Genomic DNA, 24677 nt, shown 5'->3' with positions numbered 1-24677 from the left:
ACCAAGGCACATATAAAGAAATAGATAACATTTTGTTTTTAGTGTAGTACAATAACAAATTGCTGATGGGTATTTTTGAACACAGCCCTTGTCCCCAGATAGTTCCACAAGCATGTATTGCTATTTTCTACTACATGCACATTCATCAGACAGCACACAGGTGCAGAATGCATCTAGCTCCTACATATGCCCAGGAATTTATTTTTGTCTAACTGAAAGTGAGATTTCTTTTTGTACTTTGTGTTTTGCTTTGTTAGCTGACCACTTACGGAGGGAAGCTGAAATATGCAATCTACTTTGAAGCACGAGAAGAGACGGGTTTTACTACTTACTACCCGCAAGTCATCATAAGAGGTGGGCCTCCCACTCATACAAGAATTATTGTCCGGCATATGGCTGCTCCTCTGATTGGGCAGCTGACAAGGCATGAGATAGAGATGACAGAGGTAACGTTTCCATCTGCTTTTTTTCCCCAGAACTTAAGCACCTGGTTCTTTTTAGTACTGTTAATAATCTGGCTTTGTATTACTGTCTTTCAGCATGAATGGGAATATTATGGTGATGACCAAAGAGTCAGAAACACTGTGCCTTGGGAATATTACCATGATGACCCAGGTATCAACAGGACGGTATCCCAGGCAGATTTCACCTGGAAACATTACAGAGATGACTCAAGACCAAGTAGAGCTGTATCCCGGGAAGACTTCCTGAATGTGTTGTATGATGTTCATTACATTCTTATTAAGGCTACTCATGGCAATATCATGAGGCAGAGCAGGTAACTGTTTCATGCAGTGGTTTAAAATAGTGCAGTAGTCACAGATAACCTGACAGAGCTCCCAGCTATTCCCAGCAGAATTTTTATTCATAACATAAGCTATAAGCAGTTGCTGAGAAGACAGAAGGAGTTAGCATTCAGCATAGCAGAAGGTGCAGGAGAGGGAAATTTTATCCAATAGAAAATTTAAATCACAATAGGCAAATGAAATCTTTATTTTCAGGATCCTAGAACAGAAAACACGTCTAGGCACACGCTTCCTGAAACAAACCCAAAGTATTATCTACTTTATGAAAACATGGTGCTGTAATGAAATATAAATGTTAGCCTATGAAGGAATTTTCTCTTGCAAGTGGGAAAGGGGGTAAGAAGTCAAAGATGAAAGAGTACTCCTTTAATGAAATGCTACTTAATCCAATATATTAGGGGCAGATATATTCAACATTTTCTCTTCAGTTTATTCATTAATCAGTTAGATGATGAAATTAAGGTAATGCTTACTAAATTTGAAGTGGACATCGGACAGCAAGATGAAAGGAATAATACAAAAATCTGTTGGAATCTAAAGGTCAACTATAAGATTTTACACTTTGAAAGGAGTAGTCAATTGAACAAACAACGAACAATGCTGAGTTACCTATTCTTCAAATAGGGTTCTGTTGTTTACGATGTATCACCAGGTGACCATGATTCAGTAATAATATTCTTGTGGAGAAATGCTAATATTCTAGCTGCAAGTATAAATAGATACGGCCTGCAAAGTGCAAAAAATTAATCTTTTACTTCCACCCAACACTAATAAAGCCTAAGCATCAAGTTTTGGATACTAGAGTTCAAGAAAAAATTATTAAAGTGTTCAGAGGATAACAGTGAATGTCATCATAAAAGTGATAGGCTAAAATTATTTCTAGATTTCTAGGTTACAAATAGGTCTATGAGAACATGACCTTTGGAGTTTGAGGGTGAATAGTAGGGGCAGATACCATGCAACTTTGCAGCATTGTGTGACAGAAAACATAGTCATTGTTGCTGCTACTGTCTCTGTTTAAAATATATCATCTACAGAAAAATATTCATCTAGCTTGCAGTGGCTAGGTGCTAAATATTAACAACAGATGCCATAAATGTTTTACATTGGTTTCATTTATTTTTTGCATAGCCCATTTAGGATATTGGATTACAAGCACAAAAAATTCCCATGGAAGGAGTTATGAAAGTAACTCCAATGTGACATGGGAAGTTTGAGCAGCATATCCATGTTTTGTGTCTGTTTCTCCCTTCCCTTCCCTTTATGCACTACAGATTCTAGTTCAGCTGTGGAAGCAAAAATTGAATACTATCTCAGCACAAGCATCATGAGCAAAGTTATGAAAACTAACATCCTTTTTCATGATTTTGTTCTGAGGTGCATATGGCCATTGTGACTGAACTAGACCGGCATTGTAATACGCCACCATTTTATCAAGGCTACCTAGTAATGAGGCATGTAACAGAACAGAGGAGGACTTTTCAGTTTCAGGGCAGGTTTGCAAGGTGGCATGTACAGAACCAAAATGTATTTTTACAGCATCACATTTCAGAATGTGACATTTTATATGACAGCAGGACTTAGGAAAGAGTTCATCTGGTCTTTCTGGTAACTCTCCCTCTGAAGTCATAACCTTGCATATAATACTGTATTTGATTTTGGAGGTGGTTATGTTAGAATAGATTTTTTTATGATCCGTCTAGTTGCATAGGTAGCATTCATCACATGGCATCTAAGACTTTAAGTAGAAAATAAACAGCAGAAATACGTTATTATTTTTTTCAAGTTAGCACCTTGAATGATTTCAGAGGAAGTTTTGCTTAAGATCACAGAATAAATCCCCAAAAATGTTTTTAAAGGTTAGTGAAATATTAGCCTGCGTAAGAATTGAAGGCTTTTATTAAAAATAGGCTGAGACCCTTTAAAGGACAATATTCATGCTCAACTTTAAACATACATTTGAATTAAGTGTCTTATAATAAAGTATTTGTTTAAATAGAGTGTGTTGTGCTTTCTAAATAAGGACCCTGTTCTAAACTGGTAAATCATCTCTTTCTACCTGACTGTGCATAGTAGAAAAGTATAAAGCAAAAGAAATTGTGGATGGAAGGAGGAAAATATTATATATTAAGTCTTTTTAATTTTTTTAAGGTTTTTAATAGTGCTTTAATTTCAGTTGCAGAGTTTAAAGCTGCAGATAAGTAATAAACTACAGGAAAAGCATATTAAAATAAAGTCAAAGCAGCAGCAGCAGTTGGAAACATAAAAATAGCCTAGTTCTAGCGTTAGCGCTGTATTAGCTATATAGTTTAGCAGCGATGCTAATGTTGTTTCTGCTTCAAAGCTGCAGCATTACTAGTGATTTAGAGATTTCTGCTCAGAATCCAAAGCCAAACATTTTTCTCCTATATTGTTCATTTTGTTGCCCTCATTTTCACATTCACTGCTCTAAATTGAAACATTTCTTTTATTAGATTTTGTTTTGCTTTTCAGGCAACTAGGCTGTGATAATAAATTAGTTTGCATTGGAAGTATACTTTCAATTTGACTGTGAATTATTTCAATATCCCTGACACTGATCAGGTAGCAGTTGTTGGACTGCTGCCTATTAGACATGTTCCAAGAATCAACCAAGCCTGACCTTCCTTAAGTAACATTTTCACACAAACAACAGGTAGCTTTGTGGTCCCAGAGTTTATTATTATGTAAATACAGCTTTCTGACAGTAAATAGTTTTTTTGCAGCACACAGACTGTTGCCTTAGCCTTGAAGGTGATGGGGAGGCAGATTTCATCTTGTTTTTCCATTAAATGTACAGACATTGCAACGCAAGCTTACATTGACATACAAGATCTGAATAGTTTTGCCCTCTTTATTTTCAGTCTTCTGTTTTGACCTGGCTTTATTTGCTTTGAGTTTTTTTGTTCAGTTTCCCTGCTCCACTGAACCCGTTTCTTCAGGTAGTAAGAAGAGAGCACAGGGTTTAGGATATTAGATGATTTGGGGATTTTGCATTGACACAAGATATCAAGAGGTATGGGTCTGATCACCTAAACTCAATCACAAAACTCTCATCTAATTCAGCAGTAGGCGTTTGCTTTTCCTACAGTCATCCTGACATTGGTGCCTGTAAGCCAATGTGCAGAAGAGGAGCGTTGCTCAGTAATCAAGGTTTGGGAACAGAGGAATGGACTATGAGCATGAGGAGATGAGCAGTTCCGTGAGCTCCTCTGCATTAGGCCTATGCACAGACACTTAATGAATAGACTCTAGCAGCATTATCAACATTTATTCAGCTAGTTACTCACACGTTCTTTGACATTTTCTCTTAGGTTGGCATTGTATTTGAAGCTTTAAAATTTACACTCTTCTACCCTTTTTTGTTTCTCAGAGACAGTAAGGGGTTCCAGATCATAGCATTCATTTAAATAAACTAACAAACCCCCAAAATGAAGAAGTAAGCTAAAAGAACAGCATTGCGGTACATTAGGATTAAGCGTACGTCATTAGATATTATGTTTGCTGTCCATGATGTACTCAACCCTACTTGGCAGGTCAGCATGCATGTTGGAAAGCCAGGGAGTGGTTGGGAGGCAAGGTTATTATTATTAATGCAATCAAACGAATGTTTGGAAAGTTAAAATGTCAGAAGCTCTACCATAAAGCATATTGCTTTTTGATACTAGCAGATTCTTCTGTAGTAGGATTTCTTGTTTGCTTTAAACTGTTTATGTGTCTAAATGGTCCTAAGGAAAAAAAAAAGGTATCTGGCTACAGATCTTAAAATTCCTGCTAAAAAGGCAAATGTCCAATGTCTTTGGAGTCTGCTCTAGAGCTTGTTACGTTGCTTTAGTTGCTGAGGATAGATTTTATTTTAGTTTTTTAAATAGTTGCCTCATTAAAAACTCATTTAGTGAACAGTTTTATTGCCTTACCTCTGAGAATCATGAACTGCAACTGCATTTAGCATGTGACTTCATTTTCTTAATGAGTCCCTCCAAATGAAGAATCAGCTATGAGCTTTTGTTAATAGTTTGGCTGAAAAGAGATTAAAGAAGAGATAGAATCAAGCAGGAGAGAAAAGTTATACTATTGCCTAGAAATGGAAAATGAGACTGGAGGTCGTTGTAGCTTTGTTATTTCCTTAGGACAGGCAAAAATAGTGCTGTTTGCCTCCTGTAGATCAAGAACCCTACAAACAGCCAAATAAGACCATTTTCTCCCATGCCAGCTAGACTATGAACTAACTGGGTTTGAGTTAGTGCTTGACTAATCTCATTAGATATGTTTGCTCCTTTTTTTCAGGATTTCTGAGATCTCAATGGAAGTTGCTGAAGGTGGCCCTGTGTCTGGGATGACTCCTCGGGCTTACTTGATTGAGAAGTGTGACTGCCCGTTGGGTTATTCTGGTTTGTCTTGTGAGGTACAGTACTAACCTGACTTCCAGTAAAAGTCTTTATACCTTCTTCGATCCATTCATTAGTAAGGTGTGATAAGTAATTAGAGTGTGAATTCATTTCACTAGCAACAACTCACCTTTAATTACTTATATTCTTTCTTGTTCAGCTATCTCTCTCACAGGAATTTTAAGCACTTTTTTTTTGCTTTAGGCAAATATGCCACTGAAACCATGGTGATGACTCAAATACTTAGAATACAGGAAAGTGAGCTTCACTGGGTCAGCATCTCTGAGGCTGAATTGTGCGACTGATGCTGACTGATCAAGCCTTTTTGGACAGATAAGGGTATAATACTATTGTAATAGTATTACAGTTTGTAATTACAACAGATTGTGCTATGTTATGGTGAAGTCATAATACACAATACAGTTACGATATATCTTCCAAAAGGCTGAACTATAGGCATCATTTAATCATGATGACAATTCACAGAATCTGGGGAGAAAAACACAGGAAACCTCTGTGCCAAATTAAAAAAAACCAAACAAACAATTGATTCTATGAATTATTGATAGTTGTAAGTAAACTACAAATTAACATTTGTAATAATGAATAATTAAAGGTTACATACTACTTATTCCTGAAAAGTTAAATATCTGTCAGTTTGAAATCCACCAAATAAAGTATAAAACCAAATTCAAAACAAAAGAAGTTAAAAGAACGTTATTAAAATTGTAGCACCAAGCACTCTAAACAGAGCCATGGAGAATGTTAAAATTCTGTTCTGTAAAGGCTTTCCATATTTTTTAGTTTGCCTTGTTTGACATTTAAATTCCCATATAAAGCTGTATGATTGATTGAAATATTTTGTTTTGAAAAAAAGCTAAACAACATTTCAATTTTGATTTCTTAGATGTTTGTATTATAATGAATAACTCAACAACAAAATTTAAGAAGAGAAGTCATTGCAAAAGCAATACTTGAAATAGTGCATTCTGAACAGTTGGTCAAAAAGGCAGCTCGTAGTTGAGAACCTGTAGATTCCTCACATTGCTCTTTCCTCTTGAAAGTCTTCCGGTAGCATGCCTTTGTGGACAAACACTAATAGGATGAAAGTTGTCTGTTTTGCTTTCATTTTACATGCTTGACTGCCCAAAATAGCACTGCAAATGCATTAAAAATGTAGATGAGAACCATTCTGTAGCATGTCTGTGCTTCATGAAAGAAGCTTTGTGGAAGATGTTTTCAAAGCTTGAGGAAATGTCTACTGTGCATATTCAGTCAGTTTTCTGAATGCTTATAATTTATCCAATTGGCTAAGTGGACCTATGAATATACATTGAAAAGGGCCACTGAGTTCTGGCAGATATCCTTCCATTTTACTCTCCCACAATTATTCTTCCACTGCTGGTGTAGGACTCACATAAGAAGATCTTGCTCAGTCCATACACAAAAGCTTGCCTCCTATCAAATTTCAGTACCCCTTATATAAGCGATGGAGCTGCTTGTAAAGAGGAGCAGAAATTCTGGAATGTGGTCCAAATAGCATATTTTACTTTATTCTTAGAAGCAGTTGAATCACTGTGTCTTAAAATAAAACAAAATAGATCTGATACTAATGGAAACTTTTGTCCTGAACCATTGAAGTCTCGTAAATTTCTAACTCATTGAACACTGGGAGAAACTGGGAGAAAACTAGTCACTGGTCAACTAAGTGAGCTTGGTGCTCCTTATACATGCAGTATATTACTTATGTAATTGTTTTCATGCTGAAGATTGCATATTTCGAAAGTACCAAGTTTTACAGAGAACCAGCTGACTTGTGTGCTTTTGTAAAATGGATCTTATGATAGATGCCAGAGAAGACGTAATACATTAACTGCCGTATAGAAGTTAATATTTTTGACTGTCTGTGCTCTTGATGGTGAGACTGGCAGTCTTTCTATGTGCAAAACACCATGTTTTCATTTTTAAGCAGCACTGGCAATTCCAAATGCCTTTATTGCAATTGCTAGGTGGAGGTAGCAGGGAACAGCACTGCGAGTATTCTGCAAATCCCTCAGACATCCTGACTAAAAGTGGAATCTTGTAAAGGGTTCCCCCAAGCTAGCAGTGGGAGAAAATTTGGAGTAAGTAAATGAAGGGAAAGATTCCTTGTTATCTGCAAGAACTCTGCTCCCTTCAGATGTTATACAGGATTGTGTACGCAGCAAATGAGGCAACAGGAACAGTGAGTTTGTAGGAAATGTGTGCAAGGAAGTGAATGAAGTAATTTTCTTTGCACACTGTTTTGGTAAGAGCATACACCCGAATGTGTGTAAATACACATATGAGAAATTAACAGGCTCCAGCATTTGCTCAGAAGTAGAGATTATTTTTTTAAATTACTGTAACAAATTGCATTTTCAAAGGAAAATATATGATAATGTAATTAGAACTTTATTTTAATTCACACCCACCAGGGGCTGGAATAAATGTCTCAGTTGCAACCTTCATACTTCGCGCTTAATTGTGCGATCTTCACATGCTCATAACTTAGTTTATTTTTAGTGTGCTCAGTGAAGGTTATGGTGTGTTCTGTGAAGGTTTATTTAGTTTTAGCAGGAGAAAAAAGCATCTGATACCCAGGCATTTTTTAAGCAAATGCTAACAGGGTATATATAGCTATTTCATGATTTATGTTGTAATTGCATTGTGAGGACTATGTGCACAGCAGTTTTTACTAGAAGTGACATTTACTTATTTATTTATTTATTTATTTTAAATCCAGTAGCAGGCTGAAAAAGCAGTGGTAAGAGTTTCCCTAATGGTTACTTTTGAAAAACTTCCAAACTAGTAATGAAAAATGTAGTCTGCTTCATCTTTTGTCTGTGTCCTGTTTCATCTCAGAAATGCTTAGATCGAAATAGATGAGAAGGGTGTCAGTAGCATATCAGAAAAAACAGAGATGAGGATGTACCATGTATTTATACTCTGATCCTAAAGTCACTCAGAACTTGTAAAGCTGTGCTTTGTACCATATTTGGACAAGGACTCTTGTGGGGATGGAGAGGGAGGAGAAAATTAGGAAATTGTAGTAAGAAACAAAATTACTTTCATTTGAGATTATTTATCTAAATTGGAATTCTTCACAAACCATGAAAAAGCAGATAGACTGTTTCTATGCTTCAGGGAACTTAATGTAGTCTAAGTCAAAATAAAAGGGGAAAAGCAGAAGTGAGTTAGATTACTTTCTTTGTGATTCTAAAGAAAATAATTGTGTTTATGCTTTTTCCATAACTTAGACTCCTGGAGGTTTTGGCAGTGATTATAAAACTGTCAGAGTGGTGTCATATGAATAGAATGTAGCATGTCAGTCAGCTAGTGCTTGACTGAAGAATCCTGCTTTTGATCATGAAAAGTTACTTACTCCAGATTCTCTTTTGTTTTATTTTGCATCCATTTTATTACTGTGTGGAAAGTGTACTATTCCCCTTCTTTCCAAAAAAAGCAGAAATTGTGGTCAACAGTAGGAAATGACCTCATCAGAGAGCTTTCATAGGCTCCTAGCACCACTAGGTGGTGGGATTTATATGTGGGACAAGTGACTCCTCTGTATGCATGTACCTCTTATGGTCTGAACTACCAAAATGGTCCTCTGTATTTTTATGCTGCCATAGCTGTGTGCTTTCTGGGAGCTATGGAGACACTTTAATAGATTTGTATAATAAGCCTTAAATAAAGATCAAGTGCTTGATTTTGCATGTTTCAGCTTTGCTAGTAATTTTTGGGTTGCTGCTCTCAGAATTTTACTGCCCAGATGGGGTAGAGGAGACTTAGTGATAGATAAACTTCATTCAGGGCTGATAGTCTGAAGACATGGAAAACCTTTAATATTCTGAATTCTGTACTTCTGTGGTCTTTAAATTATATAGCTATAAATAATGCAGCCATGCAGCCATTTTCTTGACTATTATCATTTGGCTTTTGCTTGTTATCCATTAGACAGTGTGTAGGCAGATATTAGCTTGTCAAACCTGAAAAACTCACCAAGGGCGAAGGAAACAGAATCATCGTGCTTGCTCTCCACAGTCCATGCAAAAAATTTATTTCAAAAACAAACCTTATTCTTAAGAAATGAAAGGAATGATGCTTGATGCACAGTGAGAACAGTGAGGTGTTCTGCATCTGAATGAAAGGTCTCTCAAGCTGTAATATGAAAAGCCTGGTGCCAGTGGAGTGCTCCAGGGATTTTTCAGCAGTTTCCAATTAGGGCTGGCTCTTGTTATCTGTAAAGTACTCTATATTGTTTGTAACACAGCTGGAAGCCTGTCAGGTTCTTTTCACAACTTGTAAAAACTGATGATTGGAAAGATGAGCTTGCAATGCTCCCTGTACCCAGTCCACTCTGTAATGATCTGTTTTCTTCTGCATCTTTTTTATTGCAGTCATGCTCTCCGGGATTTTATAGGCTTCCATCTCCACCTGCGGGAAGGACACCTGCTCAGTCCTTAGGTGCCTGTGTTGTATGTCAGTGTCATGGACACAGTACTATGTGTGACTCTGAAACATCAATTTGTCAGGTATTACATTTCTGAACCTATGCACTAGGTTAATCTTAATGTAAAATTCGTAAGTTGTGTAACTGATGTATAAAAAATAGAGGACAATATTTTAATCCAGTTTTGCTTAAATAGCTTAAGTGTCAAAGTTCAAGGGGGTCATAAAAGCAAACCATCTACCTTTAAAGTTTTCCATTCTGATTTTCTAGAGTTTAGATTATGCAGTGTTTTTTTCCTCTGAATTACTATTTGTGTAAAAAGAAAAACTAGATACCTGCAAACTAAAGAGGCAATGTACCCTGTGTTGTGCAAGAAACACAACACTGCTCTTACAGGTGACCTCATACAGTAAGATTGAATTTTAATTGATTATTTCTCCTGCTTCAACAGCTGGAACAAAAGAGGGAAGGAAGGATGAATGGGATAAGAAATTCCATAGGATACATCTGTCTAGCTACAGGCCTCTGTTCTTTCTCTTTGTAAACCCATATATAACTCAGCAGGCATTTGATAGATGCTTAAAGCAAGCAGTCCCACTGTGAATCATATCAGGGAGAGAGAAATTATGAATTGAAATAAGTTTGAATCCCTGAGGCTGGGAACAAAATATTGTCTGCTTTCTCGAAATTATCAAATACAGCTTTCATTCTGTCTCCTTCCTCTGCAGAATTGTCAGCACAATACTGCCGGTCACCACTGTGAGAGATGTGCGCTGGGATTTTATGGTGTTGTCCAAGGCTCTCCGGGTGACTGTCAGCCTTGTGCTTGTCCCCTATCCATTTCCAGTAACAAGTAAGTAAGCAAATTCTTGATGCAGAATTACCTTTCCAGCAAGCAAAACTTTGTCTTGGGTTCGTTGTGTCCTTTTTCAGATGGCTACAGGAGAACTGCATCATGAAGCCATACTAAAAAGTTTCCTATCTGCTTTTGCTAATTGATCTTCCTTTAAAAGTCAGAAATTGCTCCCTTGCTAATTTGTGATGAATAAATTAATAAGTGCTAGAAAATGCAATACTCAACAGGTAATGAATGTGTGTTATAAAGGTATTCTCACAAATGAAGCTAGAGCAGAACTCAAGTACAATATAGCCATAAGGGAGCTGTAAAAAGTCTTATGCTCGTATATTATGTTGGTATAAATGTGTTACAGTGCCTTTCTTGCTCCACTGTGGAATTTATTGATTCCTTATTTAATGTTACATGAGTTTTAGGCAATTTGTGAAAGACAATAATTTAAAAGCAATATAGTTATTGCAGCATATATTTTATTGGTTGCTTTATGCTAATGAGCCTTGCCACGATGTCTCTGCATGTGTTCCCAACAGATGATACTTTAGCACTTGAGATTTGTTTGTTGTTTTGCTGAGAAGCTCTTAATGATATTTGTCATCATACCATAGTACTGCTCTGAAAAGGTTTGTGTTTCATGATTGTTCTCTTGAAAGATGGGAAGTGTTCTTTAAAACCATTTTTCTGTGCTTTGTCTGACCTTTAGGACGTTTTAGTGAGTATTCCAGCCAGTATATCTCAGAGGTTTGGGATTTTTTTTCTTCTTTCTTCTTCATTTTATCATTTTTGGGTGGTCTGAGGTTTATTTTGAAGGAAGGCATCCCTTTCTCAAACATCAGTAGCTAAACACATCTCTCAAACATCAGGAGCTAAACACATCATGGTCTTTCATCCACAGCAAGTGTTTTTAAGAAGACATCCAAACCTCATAAATACCAAACTGAGGATAACCAGAACAATTACAGAAGGGGCTTAAAGAAATACCCTTTATCTCAGAAAGTTATAATGTGGTCTTAACTGCGAGTTTTTCTGAGTTGTACCCTTTTTCATTAATGTTTTCTGTAATGACTTGATTATGTGTTCTACCTACGTATCAAGAAAGGACATTCACGTTGCAAAGAACAAGATCAACCAAGCTTCTCAGTTTTGCACATCAGCAAATACACTGGAAAAAACTTCGTTACTAACTGGAAGTAGGAAGTACTGAAAAATATCATTCAATCCTATTTATTTTTTTCTGGGGCTTAAAAACCTTTGGTTGCGCAGAAATACAGGTGTCAGATGAGAAAATGAGCAGGAGTCTTCACCTGGGTGGTTATGGCGCCCTGCTACAAGAATTTAGACATATTCTCCACACTGTGCTCCAGAAATCACTTGAGTATCTTGTCTAAAAGCAAACCTAAAGCACAGGAAGTAGGTGTTGCTGAAGCGCTGTACAGTTGAGAAATGTGTGGACTCCAGGTAGTATGACTGTCCTGGGTGCTTGCTCAGATTACTGAGCTGCCTGAGGAAGTGAGAGTAAGCAAAGTGCCCATAGCTCATGCAGCCACACAGCCTGCATGGCTGTGGATGTTGTAAGGGCCTTTTGTGTGATGCTCACATAAAAGTGATCATGAGGCTTTTTGTTTTTCAAAAACCTTCATAGGAGATAAGTGAATAACACCTAGTCTGAAATTAGTAAATACAATTAATCATGAGATAGTCATTCAATTTCTTAGTGCTGTCAAGAGAGGAGTCGGATCTGAGCACATCCAGAAACAGAACTGCTTGGGTTTTATAGAGCTTTACTTAGATGTTTCTAGGTGTCATGGACAGGATTTCTACTTCTGTTAGCTGTAGCCATCAACAATTTTGGTAGCTGTATAGTAAATTCAGGGACAGACAACTATACATCTCAACCATGTTAAAACTGAAGGAAACCACCGCTGGAGAGAGCATGGGGGAGGAGATGCTTCAAATGTGTGTATACACCTGTCTGTGCATGTCCATTTTCCACTGCTGATAGAGGATGCCTGAACAGTTGACTACATGCCTAACTTTTAGATGTATAGGCCTAGGTGGGATACATCCATTCCATAAACTACAGAATTAGATGGAAAATGAGGTATCACGCCTTGGATTTGTGTGTGTTGTACAGCTCAGTGAAAGCTCTTCAAGATACTATTAAAGAAAAAAATCTAACTACCTGCAGCTATTGTATGGTAATCATAATCTGCATGACATGCAGATAGCTAATGAGCTATCTCATTACCTTATTGTGTCATGGCTAATGTGGTATTTGTGAATAAGTATAGTGTAATTATTTTTATTTATGAAATTTTACAAAACTCCACTAAGGTTTTAAATACTGGTTTTATACTCCTGTACAATCAGCAGTCAGCTTTGAACATGATGAGCTGAAAAAAAAAAAAGAACAGAGAGAATGAGTTTTTCCTAGGGGTGTGGATCTATTTTTATAGAGTTGAAAATGTATTGGATAATGAGTTTGTGAGTAATAGATCAATTTCTTTAAATTTTTTTGCAAAGGTGTGATTTTATATACTCATTCAAGCACTATAGATTTAATGCATTATAAGCAAATTAGAGTAGGATGCTGACTGTACTGTACCAAGAAGGAGCTCTAGGCTCACTGCTAGCCACCTCTGTGCTTTTCTGGCTCTTCTTCCACAAAGAGCTGAGAAATTTTTACGGTATTGCACCATTTTAATATTTACCTGTGTTTCTTTTCCCCTACCTACCCTTTTTGTTTGTTTTAACTGTCTGTGCAGGCACTTACTGCGCTAATATTCCAGCAACATGCTACTTTGCACAGTTCCCGTAGGTACACACTACAGTCACTAGTTATTCATCTATGTCATGGCTTAGTAAAAATAATCTAGTATCTCCTATGATTGAAATATGACCCCTCCCTGATGATGAAGGAGGTAGCTTTTAGGGTTTTTCCCTCTGTAAGCCAGTCTTTTCTCCTCAGTACATCCTTGAGAAGGTCATCTGACGCTGCCTTTTTGGAAGATTCCACATGGCTATGACTTTGGTACCTTTCTCCCTCTTTATGTCTTACCTTTGTGTAAACTCTTTCCAGCTTATCTCCTTTTATTCAAACTAAAATTAAATCAGACTGGAAAGGCTGGATGTTTGTTAGCTCAGTTTCTTAATCTTTTGTTTCACATCTTTCCCATTACTTCCTTTCCTTGACCTCTATGAGTTGACAGCACCATTCAATCACACAAACCTACAGCAGGACCATTTGTAGACTCCATCCCCTCTGATACAACCCTTGTTGATTGTGCCCTTCCAGCATTTCTCTGAATTGCGCCAGTATCACAGCAAGGCATTCACAAAATTCTTAATAGGAAGGAGGGATCTCCCACAGGTGTTTATAAACAGATAAGAAAATGCTGCCATTTACATTAAAAGTGGAGCTTACCATGGGCCCTTCTGCACAGCTGACTAGAGTGAAATGATGCAACAGAGTGGAAAAGTTTTTTATTTGCTTTTGTTTTAGTTTTAGCCCTTCTTGTGTTGTGGAAGGACCTAGTGATTACCGGTGTACTGCATGCCCGCCTGGATATGAAGGCCAGTACTGTGAAAGGTAAGATGAATGGAAGAAGAAGAAGAAAGAGGGACAATGAAAGGCAGGCAAGACATAAAGGAGAGCAATGTCCTTCGATACTATAAACATAGATGTACTAATGTTTAAATACGTGCCTTTGGATAAGTTATTTCCTCTTTATATATTGTTAAAATTCAGCCACAATAGGCAATTTTTATGTACACCCACTGTAAATTGGTAATCAGTGTTATTTATATCACAGATATTGTCCTAGTCTTAACTTTCTGATTTGTGTGGGGTTTTTTCCCCTGGGCCTCAGAAGTTAAACTGAAAAATACAAAATTTATCTAAAATTAGATACCATGCTTAGAGTGTGCCTTGATGCCACTCATATGCTTTGTTCTAGTGACTATTGTGTCCTCATGGGCACTGACTGAGAAAGACACTTAGATAAAACATATTAATGACCAAATTGCAAATTAATAACCTAAACAGCAGCTGTTGTCCCATCCATAGGAGCGCTGTGGGATTAAGACGATCAAAATTAGCAAGTGTCTACTATGAGATTTCACTTCTAGCACAAAACACAAGTGGCTGATGGGGAAAAAAAGGTCTATAGACCAAACATTGCTAAAGTAGAAACTTTTTTGGTAGTTTAACTGAATACTGTTATAAAGTATTTACTGTTATAGAAGTACTGTTATAGAAGCATAGAAGTATTATTTACAATCTTGCCAAGTATTCATTGTAGTACACTATGTATCTCAGCCAAACCTGGTTTTGTATTTGCAATGCGTAGGTGTTCTTCTGGCTACACGGGAAACCCACAAACTCCAGGAGGCTCCTGCCAGGAATGTGAGTGTGATCGATACGGTTCCCTGCCTGTCCCCTGTGACCCTGTCACTGGACAGTGCACTTGCAAGCCTGGATTCACAGGGTGGAAGTGTGTTGGCTGTGAACATCGGCATGCGCGTGATGGCATGAAATGCATTTGTACGTATACTAATGTAATTTTGGAGAATTTTTGATTGTGTTTCTCATATTTCAGAAATTCAACCCTGCTTGTGCATCAGTCAGTTGTGTGGGTTTCTTTGAAAATGGTTGCCAGGTTTCTTCCTACTTTGGCATTCTGGTCCATTTTTTTCTCAAGCCTTGACATGTTAGGAAAACTCGCAATACTTTTCAATGTGCTCACTGAAAACTGACAACAAAGCTTTGAAGGATTTCTTTTTGTGGGTTTTTGAGGTCTGTAGTTTTGCTAAAGGTTGTCACTGCTGTTGTGACAATATTTGCTCCTAGTGAATTTTTTAGTGTTGTCCTAAATGTTTAACCAGCAATTGCAATGCTTTATGCCGTGAGTCACACAGAAAGTTTTTACCAAGGTTTGCTTGGTCATGTTGGTTCAACAACCACCCATTGGAATTTAAAAGTCATAAGGAATGACAGTACAATATATCCAGGAACAAAGAACTTCCTTTGTTTAAAATAGAAAACTAATAGCCTAAACCACTAAGTTACATTTTACAGTACTGGTATCTTTGCCCTTCCTTCAGTTTTCATATGTACCAAGTGTCTTGTCTTTTATTATTGTTTGGAATTTTTTTCCATGAAATTGGATAGTGTTTGTTTTGAGCCCACAATCTTATTTCCCGTGATATAGTATGCTTGCGTCTTATCAAAAAAATTCAGGTAGCAAAACCTTTCTAGAACACGTAGTCAATCCTGACTGAAATAAGGCATTTTCCTCTCCTCCATCTCCCCCAGCTGAGTAGGAACTGATTTTATTGTGATCTGTTTTGTTGGTTTTTTTTCCACTTGAGGCCATCATTGTTCATTTCAAAGTAGAATACAGGTAGGGATGCAGTAAGTCCACGTATAAAATATTTCTTAATCTGTGCATCTTTGAATATATTGGCAAGGCACAATGAACTTGTTTTAATATTTTACATGATTTTTATCTGTTATAGGACTTTAATTGGAGCTTTTTCATTTCGGGGAGGGGTTTTGCCTATGTGAGGGACATGTTACATCAAGGCAAGTAGATACCAAAAAAAAGGCTCTTCCCCCCCGCCCCGAGAATGCAGTCTTTACCTCAATACCTAGAGGTATACAGCTCTCTAATATTAAAGTCATGTAGTACAGCTCAAAGAAATTGCAAACATTTTTAAAGCAAATTGGAAAAATAAAGAAACCAAAGTACTAAAAATGGCTGAAGGTATCACATCAGTTAAGAATGAAATGTGTGGCTTCTTTGAGTGGTTAAAGAGGAAGACATTAGGCACCTAGGGTCGGGGACTACACAATATAGAATATTGTTTCACTCAACTTAATGGTTGTGATCAACTCTCAGAGAATGATCAGGACTTAGCAGAACTAAGCTTCTAAATGTCGCTGTTGAGTTCATTGCTTTTGCCTTAGTCCTGACTCCCAGGTACAACGCTTCTTTGCAAATGAATAGAAAGATTACTGGGAATATAGGCATAAATACTTCTATTTCTGTATTATTAATAATATGGCATTGGTTCATTGATTAAAAGCTTAGTGTACTTAAGGGAAATAAAGTTCTAATGTCCTGCAGTGTTATGTAATGTAGGACTTATTTCTGAACTATTGTATATCTTAAGCTGTATTTTAAACTACAGCAAAATGAATGCAAATAGAGTAAGTAGCTACTTTGCTGAAATAACTATGCTTTGGATCCCATTTTGTGGCCTACAAGTCAAGGAGAATTGTAATCATGAGTTAAGTCTAAGTGTTACAGCTACAAAATTTTAAAATAAGGACCATGTTTTGCAGAGTGGCATCTAAACAAAAATGACTTAGTTTTTCAACATCCTGAATACCTGTTACATTATTTCCAGTATGAGCCAATGTTTTCAATCTCAGGCACCGCTTAGTATGTTTTTTACTGGTCATTTACCTTATCAGTATTCTGATACTGATACTTGGATATCCAGGATGGCAGAATTCCCTTGTAGAAAACAGCTTAAATGCAAGTTATCATTTGTAATGGTTTTCCAATTTGTTAATCGGACTCTTTCATTGTGTGGATAATAAGGTTAAAAATGCTCACTGTGAATAGGAAAAACTGTGTGCAGGCAAATCAAATTTTCCACCTTTTTCCTTTGAAGGATGTGGTTCACTATAATCTCTGATTTAACTGCAACGTATTCATGTGCCAGTGTTGAAATGTATCTACACTACCTGTAGCAGCATTTTTACCTTAATTAGATAATCAGTTTTCACCATAAAAAGTCCTTTGCATGTGCATATGGACATTTCATGTCATTGCTAGAGGTGAGGAATCAAATTAAAAGATGTCTTTCCTTTAGTCATAAAAATAGGAACCACCTATAGACACAGATGGGAGGTACTTTAAATCTCTGGTATCGCAGGAACTAGTTCATTACTATTGACACCACATCAATAACATCCATGTAATGAATTGCAAAAACTGCAATTAAATATTTCAGTAAACACTTTATGACTATTTGCTCTCATATGATCTTCCCTTTGTTTAAAGGTTCCTCGACCCCCATATTACTCCAAACCCACTTTTGCTACTGCTGGGCAATATCCCAACATGGTAGAAAACCAGCCTGATCAATAAACCATTTACCTTTGTAGCCTGTAGTAGACAGAGGGGCTGTGGTAGACAAAGGGAGCGTGGCAAGCATAGACTTGGTGGGAATTTGCCCGTGGTTAACACTGTCACAGGCTTCTGAGTACAGCTGTTTTCTTCTGATAGGGATTCATTGCTGCAGCCGCTAATGTGCTTTAATAGTCATTGTGCTGTCAAAGAACCATTAGAAACACCTTTTGGGGAAACCCTGAAGCTTTTCATCCTTACTCCCAGAACATTTATCTGTTCCAATGTGAGTTTAATGCAGCTGAGAATTTGGTCATGTATATAATATATTTTTACTGTCATGTATCAACCACTTCCAAAATACTCAGTAAATTCCCTTCTGATTAGCTTCAGTTGTAATGAAACCTTAATAGTAATAATAATAATAGTGATTAAGTACTGTTAATGTACAGAAAATGAATGCCATACACAGAATCCTGTTTGCATTCAATATTTCAAATGAGCTGTATGCATCTACATTTGCTCATTTGCAGAGTTCCATTGCAAATACTGCAGTTGCATTGTACCTGTCAGAAGTCTGAAGAACCCCTAGTTAGGTGGTAAAATGGTCTAGCTTAAAGAAAATACATGCAAATACAATGACCTGTTTGAAAAAATGTAAGTAATACAAAACATAGTGTGATTAAGCTGTCCAATGTTAGTATGTTATAGTTAATATATAGGAAAGTGAAAATTGATTTTGAATATTTAGCAAAGAATAACCATCTAAATAATGAATTTTTGGCAAATTCTATAAAAGGTCACCACACGGTATGACATGAAAACTAAATAATGCATATTTAAATCCAATTAGAGATGTATTTTAGCCATAATATTATAATGTATTATTGTTTAAATATAACATTTATATTTTAACATATCCCTTATCATAAGTATTCTAAAGATTTTAGAGTGAAAATTTGCAGTGAAAAGACAGGGAAAAAAAATGGAGGAACGTGCATGTTCATTAAAGTGATCTATTTCTGATATAGCTGAAAATCTGCTTTACCGGATTCTTACTGGTTTTTTCGTAACATGTCATTTTTCAGTTACTTAGTGCATGCCACTTTTCAGTGCTGTGTTATAACAGTTGTATTTTAGAAAGCTACAGGTGGAATGGGAAGAGAATATATTTTTTAAAAGCCACTGTACAAAGGGGAAAAATTTGTTTATTGCTAAATAACAATGGAAAGATAATTACAAGTGAATTGCACAGACAGAATTCACTTCCCATTATATTCTTAGAACAGAACAATGTTGTTTTCTCTAGCACGCCATTAGGGAATGGAAAATGGTATCCAAAAAGTAGATTTTTTTTTTTAAAAAGTAATACAAGAGTCTGAATGGTCTACTACATATCATAAAAATTCTAAATTTTTTTGCATGATGATGGTTAATAACTGGATTATTTCCCCAGCTAAAGTGACCATCTATAGTGCCATGTACAGATACTCGTAATACTCTGCTGATGAAGACTTCCTTGTAATTTTGGTCTCAAGTAATCCACTCCTTAGGCTCACCTTCCCTTCTCTTTTGAAACTGTCAGTAGCCAATAAGAAAACTAGTGATGATTGCAAACTAATTTTAATAATGCTGCCAACATCCTATATACTGTCAAATATGACAAAAGTTCTCTCAAATCTTCTCTAATGCTTACAGATTTTTATTTTTATTTGTAACTGCAAATGAATTGTCCTCTAGATGTTTGATGCCCCCTTAGGCATCACTCATTTTTACTGTAATAAATATATCTCAATGTTTATTCTGCTGAAAGTTGTCAGGTGGCAATTGCTGACTGGTGTATAATCACTACAGTATTGAAGATACATAGGTATATTTTCTGTTTTCTTGGTTAAACCCCACCGTTCCAATCCAGAAAATGACTGAGTTGTATGATGAACTCAGTTCATCTGTACCCAGCATGCCCAGGCAGACTCTCATAATTAGTATTTGCTTGATTCATATTTTACACACACATACCAGAAATAGATAAACAAGCCAAAGCATGTATTGCTCCCTCCTCATCCTTCCCAAAGAGCTTTGACCTTAGGAAGCTGAAGTGGACAGAAGGAGCTACAAGGGGGTTGGATCAAGCCTGTAGCAATCGTGCATTTTCTTAGATTAGTAACTTTCTTGTGTATTTTTTGTTATACCTTGTGACATTACACTTCACTTCAGTTGTAGAGTTTGCGTATGTTAAATTAAGAACCTTAGATTACAGTGTTGTTGGAACAGTGACTGTGCTTGCCACTGTGCAGCGTTTAGGGGAAAAAACGATCCTAGTGAGAACATCAAGGCTCTATTGTTAGACATATGGCAAGTCAGAACTCACCTTCTGAATGCTTTCAGGGCACCACTCATAACTACAATGGGGACTTCAAAAAAAATTGGCCTCAATATTTTGAGCTCTGTTTTAACACAAACTGCAAAACCTTTCCTCGGATGTATGCTCCTGTCACAAATGTTCCTTGGGGTCAAGCAAAAAACCTAAATGTAAAGCAGTCAATGTACTTCTGCTGTGCAAGATTAGCAGCAAATAGGAAGTAATAATGGCATAGAGAGATCAAACAGATATCGCATAGTTAGGAATTTTTCTGTAACTTGGTTTGGGGGGAGGACGGGGGACCTTCAGCCGTGCTGCAGTCAACAAACACATCTTTACGGATTTAAATATTCAATATTGGTAGAGGGAGAAAATTATATAATCAGATTCTTTTAATACCAGGTCTTGGACATGCAAATATTGTACTCTAAGCAGACTGGTGCTTGCAGTGAGAGGGAATTTTTCCCAGCTGTCACTCAGTTCTGCACCCAGGAGAAGAAGAGAGCTCCTAGCCACTGGTCCTGGCAGAATCAAGATTTTCACTCTAAAATAGGAGTAGCTCCATGATCTCAGCCCTTACAAATTCAGAACTAAGCAGAGATGCTGTCTTTGTCAGAGGCAGATCTTGAAGAATCTGTGAAAAGAAGCATCTCATAGCTCCTACACAGTCCTTAATTCAGCAGGAGCTGGGAGCATCTTATCACAAGCCTTCACAGAGTGAGCTGACAAGAGAGATACTGTGTGTAACACCAGATCTCTGAAGCCTTGGACTAGCTTCTGCTATGTTCTGAGTTGAACAGAAGTTGTGAGACCTTATGGCACAACCATAAGAGTTAAACTTAGCCCCGTGCTGGACAACTGCTTCTCTGTCTGCATGAGCTCCATATGGGACGGGCACCCCTGCTTGGCCTAAAAGATGATAAGCGATCAGTTGTTCTCCCTTTTTTTGATGCATGAGCTCCTGTTGAGTTTAGACCCACACTCCAATGTCTTTCACCCAATTCAAGCACTATATAAACCTAACTAGTACTGGTAAGTATCAGAACCAGCAAAGGAGGCTTTCTACATAACAAAATTCAGAAATAAACCTGAGTCGGTACTTTAGATCCTGATCTGGATCTGAATTTTCCCACATTTTGGAGAGAGATTGATCATGCAAACTCCCTGAAACCAGCAGCAATGGCAAGGAAGCTAAAGCTTTCAGCTCTCTACTCGGGTTCTGTTTTGGGGGGCAGAGGAGGGCTTGTTTATTATTTGGTGTGAGACCACTGCCAAAATAGGAAAAACGGGGTAACAGCAAACAGATTAATGAGCCTAACAGTAGTTCAACACTTTATTGTGAAGCAACAGGAAACTAATACTGAAGAGTTACTAACTATCATAGGATACCACCTCATGTCAGAGATTGCATGGTTGCCCTTAGACCTAAGATTACCTAGTCATAACACAGTCTTCTGAATCTTAACAGCAATGAATGTATTAAAGCACAACTGTGTTAGATAATCACTCGAATGGAGGAACACATTGTAGCTCAGACATGTGATTCTTTTATTGTACATTATCTTCTCTTTGTAAGATGGGATAAGTGGTTAGATGTCCATAAACTTATAGTGTCTTTTATTATTTGAGCAATTATTAAAAAAAAAAATTCTTTGCCATGCGTACTTTGGAGATGCTTCTCACAAGAGGTAGGTCAAAATACTTACAGGACTTACTGTGCATGTGAAACTATGAAAATGGAAAATGAAATAATTTGCATTAATTGCTTGCTGGACTATTGTAATATTGACTGCATGATTTGCCTCTTACATGCTCGCACTGCTGTAATGATCTGAATTTAGTGCTGCATTTGTTAATATTAGACACAAATTTATGCTGACAGTTTTATAGATAGACACAGAAGTATTTAGTCTTGCAAAATATAATCATGCTCTTGAAATATTTCCCTTAGCTACAGTACATTTCAGACTGCATATTGGAGTAGCTTAGTCCTATGTCATCTACTCAACTGTAGTCCTCACTTGATGTAGTTCCTCTTCTCAACCTGATTATCATGCAAGAAGTGTTAATGCTCACTTACCAATTGTTTACTCATTGAGAATACTTCATCTCTTCATAAGCTGTTCATTTTTTTCTTATTGGTGTGAATTGAGTTTGTCTTTAACAGATAGAAAATTTTTAGCATTTTGTTACCAACCACTCTGACAATTTCGAGGGTGAATAGATTTAGCTTGTTTTGTAAGTGAAATAATGTACCAAAAAAACCCCAACCCAACAACAAACAACAAACCCCAACTCTTTCCAGGTCCGAGATCACTTACTTGCATCCTGCAAAATGATTATCATGTCTACTTACCTTCTTGACCAGCTACAGAACAGGTGTTTGTTATATAAAGCATTCAGTTGGCTGTAAAACTTGCTTTCCCCTTAATTCTCTCAGACTTCTAAAAGCAAGCACACAGATGACAAGAGCTGGGATGGTAATAACCTTTTTTTTTTTTTTCTTTTTTATTTCATGTAGAAACATAAATCAGAGTGTATCATGTCCACAGTTAATAAGTGCAGAGAAGTTCCAGTGCAGTTCAGCTTATGTAACAGAATACTGTGAAATAGGAGGAAGAAGTCTGCAAATGGAAGCAATGAAAATGCAAAAGGAAGTCTTAAAATAACAGTATCTAGCTTTCTGCACCCACTTCTTACTGCACTAATCCAGCACCTATCTTGCCTCCTTTTCAATCATCACATGAGTTTCATGGTTTATTGAACTAGTATTCATTATTCTTCTTTTCTCTGTATTTGACTCACCTCCTTGCTATATTGAACAGCCAACCTACAGAATAAGAACAACATTTAGATAACGGTGAAAACTTTAAAGAACAGAAAAGGTTTAATCTATATGAAGAATAGGTTTCAGGAAAAAAAAAAGTAATTCTCTGTTGAAAATTACTTCTCTTTTTCTACAGAAACATACATGTTGTTTAGTGCTTTATTAGCCATAGAGCTGCCTAGAGGTGTTGCTGAAATAAATATTTACATGCTTGTAAAACTTTAGGTACAACCCTCCGTGTCTCTTAACATCACCAGTGAACTCATTGTTTCAGAGTTTGCTCCATCTCCTGAGATGTTGTTTAGGTTTGCCACTTCTGGGTAGCATCTTTATGCAGGGAAACAGAAAGGCATTCCTACAACTCTGTTTTAAAGGATGAAGAATTTTCCTGTCTGCAGCATAAATGATACAAGACTTTAAGGTTATGAGAATTTCTTGTGATAATTAATAGAAAGCAAGGGGTGGGGAAATGCAAACTCCTTTCAGTATATGCAGTACACACCAGTATTTTTCATGCTAAAGAAAGGAAGCATAATGAAAAACTTATAAGCTGCTTAGTGAAAGGAGGTAGGGAAAAGCATTTCTTAAAACTATCAGTATTTTTACCTGGACTCTTTCTACTCTCTGCATTACAAGTTTGGCATGCTTGGCCATGCTATTATATGACTATAAAGGATGTAAATTGTAAGATTTCTTTAGTTTTTTCTTACTTTCAAATCCACAACCATACTATACTTCTTGAAGTGCTCCTTAGATTTTCCAAATTACCTGTCCACTTTTCTCCAGCTTCATCCAAATTGCTCATCTAATTTAGGATTTTATATTGTCTAGTCCATGATGGACAATGATAATTATTTCCTCTTTTTGCGAGGTAAGCCTACCAATTTTGCTCTTCATGTTTTATATTAAACTGTCCCATACCAAGTCCTAAGCAATAAGGTCTTTCCTGTGTTCTAGTTATTGTTTCCATTTTTTCTCAAACTATGCTTTTGAGGTAAATTGTCTGAAATTAGTGTTACCTCTCACAGAATTGTATGTGTGCCATAAAATTTCTAATTCAAACATGTGTCCTAAATATTTAGCAGGAATAAATAAGATTTGCTGTTCTTCCCCCCAGCTTGTGATGATGAATGCACAGGACTCCTTCTCAGTGACCTGGATCAGCTAAACCAGATGATCCTGAGTGTTAACCTTAGTGGTCCACTGCCTGCTCCATATAAAATGTTGCATGGTTTTGAGAACATGACACAGGAATTAAAGGTATGTTCACAGTATTCACATACATAAATAACAAGGCTTCAGTACAACTGCGTTTGAATCTGTTCAAACATACACCCTTGAGTAGGTTCAGGGAAGAAGAAAAATTCAAGATTTAATTACTTCAGGCTTGCTTTGGTTGATAAATAGTTATTACATTTTTGACTTATTTTAATAAATATTTTGACTTATTTTAATAAATAAATCTTGCAGCAGTAATTTGTGTACATATATGCAAGGAATTTTACTGCAGACACAGAAAAAGTGATGTCGCATACAAGTAAAATGGTGTTTGTGCTGGTGGTCCATAAAGTGGTTATGTATTTTATATGCTGTGTCTTCCCTACCATACTTACAGGTTCTCCACTAAACTATGTAAAGCTGTCAAGATTCCTGAGAAAAATTTGTTGGATAGATGTGACACAAGAGTCAATGACAAAAGGGAGTTGCATACTGTAATGAAAAGGAAATTTTTGATGCTGCTTCTCTACAATATTTGGAAGCACTGAGATCCATTAAATACAGATTTTCACTCTCCCTCGTCTCTTCCCCA

General features: G+C 36.7%; 1 protein-coding gene across 7 annotated transcripts in view; it reads left to right on the top strand.

Annotated features, from left to right (window-relative positions):
- The window catches only part of LAMA2 (laminin subunit alpha 2), a 374696-nt gene that overhangs the window by 258045 nt on the left and 91974 nt on the right, over window positions 1–24677 (top strand). For all 7 annotated transcript variants that reach the window (XM_069787394.1, XM_069787391.1, XM_069787388.1 and 4 more), the window contains 8 exons: window positions 258–446; window positions 540–778; window positions 5112–5229; window positions 9634–9768; window positions 10415–10539; window positions 14042–14128; window positions 14889–15082; window positions 23985–24127. In XM_069787394.1, coding sequence (XP_069643495.1) covers window positions 258–446; window positions 540–778; window positions 5112–5229; window positions 9634–9768; window positions 10415–10539; window positions 14042–14128; window positions 14889–15082; window positions 23985–24127 — 1230 coding nt within the window. The remainder of the gene's footprint in view (window positions 1–257; window positions 447–539; window positions 779–5111; window positions 5230–9633; window positions 9769–10414; window positions 10540–14041; window positions 14129–14888; window positions 15083–23984; window positions 24128–24677) is intronic.

Source organism: Haliaeetus albicilla, chromosome 7 (assembly GCF_947461875.1).
Source record: "Haliaeetus albicilla chromosome 7, bHalAlb1.1, whole genome shotgun sequence".
NCBI classification, from domain to species: Eukaryota; Metazoa; Chordata; class Aves; order Accipitriformes; family Accipitridae; genus Haliaeetus; species Haliaeetus albicilla.
Note: the sequence above shows the minus strand (reverse complement) of the source record. Positions and strands in the feature narration are given on the sequence as shown.